The 10,687-nt window shown below is 40.2% G+C and overlaps 1 protein-coding gene across 1 annotated transcript in view; it reads right to left on the bottom strand.

The window, feature by feature from the left end:
* Positions 1 to 2,098: 2,098 nt before the first annotated feature.
* Positions 2,099 to 10,687, bottom strand: part of ANO6 (anoctamin 6) — a 70,548-nt gene continuing 61,959 nt past the window's right edge. The window contains exons 18-20 of the mRNA XM_084206534.1: positions 7,713 to 7,912; positions 7,150 to 7,255; positions 2,099 to 6,212 (exon numbers count right to left, since the gene is read on the bottom strand). Coding sequence (XP_084062660.1) covers positions 6,006 to 6,212; positions 7,150 to 7,255; positions 7,713 to 7,912 — 513 coding nt within the window. The 3' untranslated portion in view covers positions 2,099 to 6,005. The remainder of the gene's footprint in view (positions 6,213 to 7,149; positions 7,256 to 7,712; positions 7,913 to 10,687) is intronic.

The following is a 10,687-nucleotide window of genomic DNA, read 5'->3' as shown; positions in this document are numbered from 1 at the left end:
CATTGGCTTTCCTGGCGGCAGCAAATGAAGATCCTGCAGTGCCCATCCAGAGAGGCTCACAAGTTCCTGCTCACTCTGAGCAGCCAGACCGGTTTACAGCATGACCGCGTGAATGAGCACAGTAAGGCTGTAACAGGACACCAAGCGGGATCCCAGAGAATGGGAGGTAAGGCGATAGCTGCAGGGGGCTGTGGATCCCAGCACAGCTTACTGAGGCGCTTGTGGGCGTCAAAATGTCTCAAAAAGTGGATAAATGATGTGAGAGACTTGCATGGATACTATACAAATACCTAACATCGCCTGCCCTGATATAATGTTAATGCTATCAGAGTTGGTAGTAATTTTTTTTGTGTTGTACAATTTAAGATATGATTTTCTCCCCTCATCTTTCTCTTCATGTGCTAGAGGCGGCTTCTTGGGAGCCTGGCCTGTGCATGCTGCACTGTGGAATGCAGTGGGATTTTCTGCTCGGTCTATGTTGTGTACTTTTTCTTCTTTTTCTTTCTCTTCAGCATTTAGGATATTACCATAGCCTACATATTTTTAGAGGAGAGTATATCGTGATACAATTGATCTAATTCGTAACTGATTAACTATAAGTTTAATCTCAGCAATTAGCATTTTTACAGGATGTATCAGTGAATACAGCAGAAATTGCCGAAAGCAATTTTAAAAGACTCTTGTTTTGAGGCACTTCCAGCTTGTAAATAAAAACCACTTTCTTCAGCTTTCCTAAAAATAATTTTTTACTATTATCAGGCTATTAAAACACATTATCTGCTTATAAGGAAAATATTGCTCCAGGCTGTGTTGTGGTTATTTATTACTAACTACATCCATATCTTTATGTGTTTTGCATACCTGCTGCTGATCCATGCTTGAGGTCCACAAAAATGCAAATAAAATAAAACTTGCAGCCACCATCGCTTGCTCCCCTGTATTGGACAAGCAGCCTTATGTAACAGACTGGAAATGACAGGTAGGCATACCAGAGAAAAATCTGGACTTGGTGTGAATTGCTCATACCTTTGCTGACATCTCTGGTGATGTGCAGGCAGAGCACAATAACAGGGTTGGGTGTGCCAGGTGGGGCAGAACAGAGTGTGCTTTCATCTGGTATATACTGACTATCCAAAATCAGTGCACTTCATCTGTTCTGTGACAGAAAGAATTACACTCCAGCATTACCAGAAATAAAATGCTATGCTTTGTCTATTTATATTAAGTAGAAAAATAACTAAAGCCTGTTGTTTGAACAATTTTAAATGTGTAAGTAAATTCAAAACTGCACAATCCTCATATGGATTTGGGCTATAATGATATTTTATCTTTCTGCTTGTAGGACAATAATCCTTATTAAGCTTTAGAATAAAGTTTCTGCTGTTCTTGCTCTGCCAAAGCCACATTGAGGCAAGAGTGGCAGGGCAATATGGGTACTGGCATGGGTAAGACACATAGCCCTTAGTCAGCAGAAAGCAGGCTGAAAGTGGCAGTACTTCTGCTTCTACAACTGTCACAAAGCTGCTGAAAGCAGATCCTGAGAATCTCTGTGTGAAATAAAACCAACACACTGCAGTGCAAAGAAGATATCTATTTAAAATTACCCTCTAACCTTTCTGTTCTCTACATCTTAGGAAAGGATTTCCTGGAAGCAGAGAGCAAGACCCGGAGCAGAAGCAGAAGAGAACTGATGGCTGGATGTCAGGCAGAGAGAGACAGGGTGGACTGCCTGGAGGTGGGAGCATCCCAGATTTGATCCAGATGAATAAATAAATGATGACTCTGAAACATAACACAGGGTTTATCATGACAGGAGTGAAAGGTTGTAAAGACCTAAACTGTTTATTTGTATGAGAACATAATGGTCCTTGTCAGCAACGTGGTGTTGAAAGGAATGATTTCCATCCAGGGGATGCAGAAGAACCCAGAAGATAAATTTCAGCACTAGTAACAGGTTAATGGAATATGATTGAAAAAGAGGATGAATATGGAAATTAGACAGGGATGACACTGTAATAATTTAAGTGTAGCATTTGGCAGCAGCAGTATCATTCCAGGAAAAACAAACAACACTAATCAACATCAGATGTATTGATATTTTAAAATAGACTTTATTTAATGACAATAAATATAAAGAAATCTTAATATTCAGAAACCAATTGCAAACATTCTTAGGAAAAAATAAAAAACACACTCTTACATTCTGAATTTTATTGACATACACAGTCTAAAACAGTGGTGATAGTCTGTAATTTATGGTGCTTGGTAAGGCAATGAAATGGTCACTGGTCCAAATTCACCCTGACTTCAATAGATCTGTACAAAGTAGGAGTCTGGTCTACATATCAAGTGTAGAAAAAAGGTAAAATGGAGTCAGAGTTTAAAACAAATGCTGATTTTCCCTTCAAGCAGATCTTTATTAAAGTGACAAAGGTAAAAAAAGAATTACAAATACTTATATGTTGGCAACTGGCCCCCAGCATTTTGCTCTTATGCCTCCGCAGAGCTTCCAGCATGCAAGCAGAGCACATTTCAGCAGCTGGAGGTAGAGGCTTCAGGAACTGCACAGCTTAAATCAAACTATTAAAATGCAATTATTAGGCACTGTGTTGGTTTCCCTCTTCTTTCTCTGATTCAGAACTCTACTGTGAATAACACTGAGCACGTGGCAAACTGAACTGAATTCCTGATGTAATGTCTTTTGAAATGAAATGTTACAGCTACATTAGCAAGGAGCATGGCATTTCAGAAGCAAATCACTGGAGCAAAAAGTTAATGTTGGCTAGGTGATGCCCATGCAGAGCTCACCACTCTCTTCAGCCCAGCTCCGGTTTCAGCAGAGTAAGGGCCTGTCAGTGACCACTAAGGGCATATCTAAAAGCTGCCTTCTGGGTCAGTTTGAACCAAAAGGAACTCAGTCCATGTGTGCCCAGACTAATCTGTGGCATCTCCCAGAAAATGGAGACAAGTGGAAGACTGCTTTCCAAAGCACATTTGTCATCTGAACAAAAAAGATTACATAGAAACACACTCAGGGCTGATTAGGATTTTATTATGGGAGGAACCCAAGCCATAGGCACATAGGCTTTGCTGATGTAGCAGGTTTTTTTAATTGTTATTTTAAAGGCAGGAATAGAAACGCTTTATGACACTGAGGGCTAACTCCCCCTTTAGGAAACGATGCCAACTGATGTAGGAAGAAACAACTTGGAGACTCCCCAGGTATCAAACAGGGAGCAGAAGTCTAGGCACTTCTGAAAATCAGCCTTAAGCTCTGCTACTGCTCACAGTATGACAATTTGTTTCCTAGTCTCTTTAACTCTCAAAGAACTTCCTTAAGACCAAATAATTACCTGAAATGGTCCATTTTGTGCTGCATTTTCTCCCCTTTATCACAGGATGCCTCCTTACCTGCCCCAGCCCTCTAACACCACATCTGGAAAGGTATTTAAGGCACACTGGTGCTGTGACCACTGATGAGGGAATAAAAATGGCATCTCTCAGCTGAACACAACTGCAAATAACAAAGGTCCAGTTGAAAGTTAAAATCAAAAGCTCCAAGGATGAATGGAGCCAACTGTCCTTTCTAACCCAACTCATTTTCCACAGGGAAATCCTGAGTACTTCACTAAAACTGTTCCTTGAAACAGTTTTTTTGACAAAAGTTGGTTTCAACTGAAAGTTTGGTATATTATGCAGTGACAGGACCAGAGGCAGTGGGCAGAAACTGAAACACTTCCTCACTGTGAGGATGACTGAGCAGTGGCACAGGTTGTAGAGTCTCCATCCCCAGAAATATTCAAAAGAAGAAAAGACCAGCCTGGCTGAACAGAGAGATTTGGCTGGAACTCAGGTAGAAAAGGAGAGTTGATGACCTTTGAAAGAAGGGGCAGACAGCTCAAGAAGACTAATGCTATGAGGTTTTGCAGGGAGAAAATTAAAGGACCAAAGCCCAGCTAGAACTTGATCTGTCTACTGCTGCAAAAGACAATAATAATGTTTCTATAAACATATTAGCAACAAAAGGAGGGCTAAGGAGACTCTTGATCCTTTATTGGATGTGGGGGAAAACACAGACAAAAATGAGGAAAAGGTTGAGGTACTCAATGCCTTTTTTGCCTCAGTCTTTAGTAGTAAGACCCAGTTCTCTGAGAACCCAGCCCCCTGAGGTGGGAGACAGGGGCAGGGGGCAGAGTGAAGCCCTGATAGTCCAAGGGGAAGCAGTCAGTGACCTGCTACACCACTTAGACACAAGTCCCTGGGGCGGGATGGGTGCTGATCTGCTCACAGCTTGGGCAGACCTACTGCTCGCTAGACAAAAACTGGCTGGATGGCCAGGCTCAGAGAGTGGTATTTAAAAGACCTGAGGATGTGGCACTCAGGGATGTGGTTTAGTTGTGGACTTGGCAGTGTCAGGTTAATGTCTAGACTTGATATCTTAAAGGTCTTTACCAGTCTGAATGATCTTCTGATTCTGTAGGGTTTGCTTCAAAAGACAGGCTTGAATTACCGGGCACTCAGTATTTGGAAATTTTGTGGCAAAATTCATGGGTTTAATTCCTTCTGATTATTGACTGGAAAAAATACATCTTCCAAATGCTATTTAATTTCTGTAAATGGACTTCATACTTAAAAAGCTATATGAATAATATGCCTAAAAATTCTGCATATCTATTGCATTTAAGAAGAGTACAAAATTACAAACATAAAGTAATCACCTGGTTTATAGAGCACAGACATATTTTTCTTTTAAAAAAAGGTTTTGGCAAGTTAATAATCAGCAATATCACTCCTTCAGGTACAAAATCCCCTTCCATATACATGCCTAATCTGTAATTCCCTAACTCCCTGTTTGCAGCTGGAGCCAAAATAAGCAGGGAGATTGTCAGCCTGATTTGAAGAAAACTGATGGCTGTAGCACATGCCTCCATACCTCTGACATCCTTCCATATTATTTAAAGCTTCACATCATGGTTAAGGCCTACTAAATGGTTTATTCCAATCTCCAATTCCAATGGATTTGTAGTCATGTCAGAATTCACTTTATCACCAGTGTTGTATCAAAATGTTCAGCTGCACATTCGTCCTATGTCAAAACCTCAGGGAAGAGCACGCTCTGGCGTGAGAGAAATGCAAAAGACAGCCCTCCACAAATATTGATTTAGCATGTGAAAAGACTTTTAACACTTATTGCTTTTACAGGTAGGAGACCTTCAAGGCTATGAGCATCTAGCTCAGAATGGGCGAGTGAACTAATGAAAGTACATTGACTGGGGGAAGATAAAATGCCTGAGTTTTCTACTCACTTGGCGTGCTGTAAGGTCAGTTTGTATGCATTGATTTCAAAGGCAATTCTCCTGTTTACACAGAGATTGATGAACAGGATGGGCTTACAGTCCTGTTGCCTCTTGTGATCCAAGTCCATGATTAATTGAAATATCTTGTTATCCATTTAAGTCTCAGTATGCATAGCTAATTCAGAGTATCAAACAACCATGCTTAGTATGTCAATTCCAATGGCTTATCAGTGGGATTTTGAGCTGCATTTTCTTTCTTTTTCCTTCACGTTTTGGCTTTTCCTCTTCATTTTATAGCTGAGGTCTGCATTAGCAAGCAATCAAAAGTCCTTCATTGGATGCAATGATATTTTTATAGCAAATCATTCTTGTTCTTAAGGTATATTTAAGTTAGACTAGTTATCTAATAGCTGATGCCTAAGAAAAGTAGAAAGCAGCCTAGGTGTTTAGGAATTCATCTGCATCTTCTTAAGAGGATAAATAATTTTTGCCTTTTTATTTTTTTTAATATGTCTTAAAAAGCTGTTTAAAAAAATGATAACTCTTATCTGCATTGCAGTGGTTGCATTTGTCCAAGGGAAACTGGTAAATGAGCATGTAAGAGTTGCAAGAAACAATGTTTAGTAAATCCAAAGTGCTTGATAGCTGTTGGTAATATCTGGACAGATATTTGCTGTCCAAGTACTGTTATTCCATATGAAAAAATACTTATTCATCTTTAGGTCGGAAAGTGCTGTCTGCTCCTTTGATGATTTTGTCAGCTATTTTGCCCATGGTTTTTTTCACACCTTTGAGATCATTCTCATGTAATAGTTTCTGTGTGAGGTACTTCTCTCGTTTGACCTTGCTCTTGGTCTTCTCTGATACATCCGGAATTACATATGAAATAATAAACTTCACAAAGTATATGACATGCTGGGAAAGGTGAAAATGAAGAAAATGTCAGTCAGGCTGAACAGGACATCATTATCATTATAAATGAAATGTCAAATTTTTGTCTTAAGATGCTGAGCTGATTCAGTGCCAGTATCTAACACTGCAGAAAAAGACTTTTAAGAGACATGACTAATAAAATGGAATAATTATCTGATAAACAAGAATTTCTGATTTTCCAGTCTTGATTTGAGCAAGAACTTCTCTGCCTGCTTTGGGGAAACCCTGGTACACAGGACTTCCCTCCTGCATGGAAACACTTGTTACAGTTTCCTATGAGATTTTTTATGTTTGTTCAAATAACTCAGTTACTTTTCTCTGATACAGGAAGTCTGCTCTAACCAGTTTCTGATGACTTCAGTAGTCCCTGGATCAGGACTTAAACACATTTAATAATATTTCTGTCTCTTCATCTTGGACTGATTCCCATCTTTCATAAGCCCAGGCTGTATGTAGCTGCAGAGGAAGGAGCAATTGTTTTTTGATGATCATCTAAAGACTCACTTCTTACAGGGACTGTCTTTATAGACTTCACTCTGCCATGTACTGTACCTGTAATTTGTACACATAATACATACTGTACCTGTATTATGTATTACAAACAGGTATCTTGCATATGGATTCAGGACACTGTGCAAACTTCCTCTAAGTACATGGATTCCATTTCTGCTACTAAAAATTACTCTAGAGCTCTTGAGAAAAGAAGCTGCAGATATGTGGGGCAATCCTCAGCTGATGCCATGATTTCAGGGAATTATTTTTCCAATGTTGCTACTCTTCATTTACATCCCCCAAGTTCTTGCTCATGCCAGCACAGATCACCAGCTCTGATAGCTGTGCCTGGACCGAATGCCTCTGAAGTATTTTCCATAGGGAGGGAAGAGACTAAACAGGCGATGCTCAAAGGCCATACACCGACCTCCATGACGATGATGAAAGCCAGCTTGGCTGCAATGACGTGCCAGTAGTATATGTTGTGCTCATATTGGTGCTGGTGACCAGGAGGGTAGCGGAGATCCCGGTATCTGAAAGCAAAGCAGGATTGTCAGGAGCTGGTCTCTGGCATCTCTGCAGTACGGCACTGTGGCCAGAGGATGGAGCACGACATGGCCCTGCTTAATGTGTCCAGGAACAGTTAGCTCAGGGAACTACTGCGATGGGTAAAGATCATATCTGTAAGATAAGCCATATTTGGCTGGAACGTCATATTTTTGCCATTTTATTAAGAATTACTGATAAAAATTTTAAGGTGCTTTTTTTTGAAAACTATCAGCTAGGAGAAAGCCAAATTAAAAAAAGAATTTTCTGAGTAGCACAAACTTATGGGTGAATACTTCCACTCCATTCTGCCATTCAAAATAAGCTGGGTTTTCCTGCGTTTTAATGTTTCTTAAGGGATATTGTTTACTGAATTAGATGGCTTAGATATAAAAACCACTACTTTTGTAATTGGAAAATGACAAATACTTATTTGACACTTGCCTGCATGTTGTTTGGCTCCCGAACCAAGGGGAAGAAGGCTTGCTTTCATTCTTGAAGTCTGATATACTGAAGACAGAAAGTGTGCTGTTTATATACCCCTCCATAGTGTGAGTGCTGTGGCTCCCGTAAGGAGGGACCGAAAAGGACCAGTAATAAACCAGGCGAGGAATCATGTCAGATGTAAAAGCAATGATCAAAGCCTGCATTTCAGACAGAGAAGACAAAAAAGCAGAGCAGCATTAAAGAAATAAGCTTTAATATGCATTCCTTTGCCATATACTTACCATCTCAAAAGTTAGCGTATGAGCTAAAAATAGAAAATATGTTCTTTTTCCGACAGTGGTTGTTCATTCTGTAAATGAGCATGTAGTCTCTCATGGGCACAAAACAATCCCTTTCTGGCATGTGCACTCTGTACAGTTCCTAAATTATGCTAGCTCTGCTGAATGCCTTAAAACAGTTATACTATAAAACAATTCTTTCACGTGCATGCAGAGAAGATCAGCAAGTGTGCTTCTTATGAGTACTAATGAGATGCTTGAAAAAATCCTGCCTGATGAAACTAATGGAAACAACAGAAGAGTTCTTCAGTAATAAAAAATTAAATGTCACCAGGTTCTCCGATGTCTGAATAAAGGAATTAAATAAATTAGATATATAACTGATCCATCTCTGCTCCTAGAAACCTCCCACCCTTTCTGAGGTGCTAGCCAGCCCAAATTCATCTTGGTACTTGTTGCCTCCTACTATAGCGTAGTACATGTGGAAACTGCTCTTGATGCCAAGATAATTTTTTTTTAGTAGCAGCTGCATAGTGCTGTTTTACATGACGTGACCATTTGTTTTTATCTTGCTCCCCAGAGAGTCCCTGTCCTACTCAGTCTGCTAGTCACAAACTGGGTAGGAAATATGATCTGTGGGTTTGTTGTGGGAAGTCTTTTCTAAATTCATGAACTTCCCAAACATCCTATTCTGGAGGACAGGTTAACTATCTTTAATCCAATTTCCTCCCCTGCTACTGCAAGTTCAAAAGGTTTCCCTGTGAGGAAGACTTTCCACTGGCAAGACCTGCAGCTGAGTATTTAGCAAGAGGCTGGCCAGCCAGCTGATGACAACAGGCATCTCTGGTGCCCAGCACCTAGGAAGGAGTGACCAGCACTCCAGGACTCTAAGAGAAGTGTTTTGTCCCATACCAGGATAAAAATACCCACTTGACAACATGGATGGAAAGAACCAGGGCAGAGACATGGAAGAGAAAGGTGTAAAGTAGGGATCTGATGAGATCAGGCGGAAGGAGGTTTAGGCACAGATGTATAAAAGAGGCAGAAAAAACTAAAGGAAAATCATAGGACAGAGTCAGGGGCAAAGTCAAACAATAATGGGTAACAAAGAAGCACAATAGATAGTTAATATCTGTTTTTTATTCCCCATCATGCCAGTCTGCAATTAATGAGATCTGTATTTCCTTATTTTGATGACGTGGGACAAAAAAAATTCCATTTTTGTGCAGCATTTCTGGTGAGACAATCCCAGCATGAGGAGGTATTTACAACAGTTGCAGAAAAAGGGAAGGGGAGAGAGGAGAAAGGGTGAAAAAAAATGTGGATAACTCTTCTACAGTTCCTTGAACAATGCTTTGGTGGCAGTGCTAGCTAGAACAACGTCCTGCATCTGCCTCTAGCAGTGGACTTGTGCTCTGTGCTGGCTTGGGCAGTCCTGGCCCCATCCAGCAGATCAGATGAAAATGCTCATCTGACAGGGAATCACCACTGGATCCTTTCCCTGGTCTGATTCATCATATGTTTATACAGCACTGGTGCCAGCACAATGCAAGAAAGACCAAGGGGGAAAGACAGCAAAGGGAAAGAGCGGGAGTTGAAAAGAGGACAAGACCCAGCCTCCATCAAGTAGCACCACTGCCAAATGATGAATGATATCCTAGTGTCTTACCTTTTGACTTGGCTTACTTTGAAGAACCTGAGAAGCTAAACTGTAGCTAAGATTAAAGTTGCAGAAACAATCCTTCTGAGACTGTGGTCCAAGACCTGTGTATGGCTCTCCAGAATATTGTTACAAGTGAGTTCAGCTGAGAGAAAGTTTGGCTGATGAGAAATAAAAGGAAGGCATCCTAGGTCTAAAACTCATTGAAAATTTTCAAGGATAAGGTGTTTTTCTTGTACTGCACTTTGGCTTAAATCAAATGCAGTTGGCATGCACGTTTAAAAACTGTTTTTAAGCATTACATGCCAGTGTGAAATGAAGTGAAAATTATGTGTTGTTTATATTTACATGCTGAGTAGGTGGTTTTGACTGACAAGAAGTATATATTACTGTGTCTTGCAGCTGCAGGGAGACGACCTCACAGCTAAATTACTCTGTTTTTAATTCTGAAGTAGAGTTAAAAGTAGAGTACAAGTAGAGTATTTGTAGTCTGAATTACAAGCATAGAAAATTTTTGTTAAATAAACTTTCTTTCTGTTCATTAGCTCATCTAGCCAGACCATAAATGCATTAATATCAACTTAACAGTAAGGCAATAAAATTCCTTCTCCCTTTGGACCAAATGAGTTGGATGCTGCTTCTTTGTATCAGAAAGACACTGGAATATGGTATTTACAGAGCTTAATACTTGGTCTTACTGAATCTTTTTTGCAAGGCCCCAGGTCTCTCATCATCCTAAATCTGAGCCTTGTCTCACTCTACTCCCTCTCTCAGAATGATCTCCAGATGTGCTCCGGAGAGCTTCAAGGACAGAAATACGAGAACAAATCCTACGGCATCCTCTCTAAGGAAAACCTTTTTTTCCTCTTGAATTATGGGCTGCATTTCAGAGTATTGCACTGGAGAACTACAAACAAACAGCACATTCTTTGCTTCCCAAGCCTTACTGCACACAGTTTTCCATTTATACCATAACTAATTAAAATCAGTCTTCAAATCAACAACAGATGCAATAGCAAGTCCAGTGCCTCACG

Source organism: Fringilla coelebs (assembly GCF_963513975.1).
Source record: "Fringilla coelebs genome assembly, chromosome: 5".
Lineage (NCBI taxonomy): Eukaryota > Metazoa > Chordata > Aves > Passeriformes > Fringillidae > Fringilla > Fringilla coelebs.
Note: the sequence above shows the minus strand (reverse complement) of the source record. Positions and strands in the feature narration are given on the sequence as shown.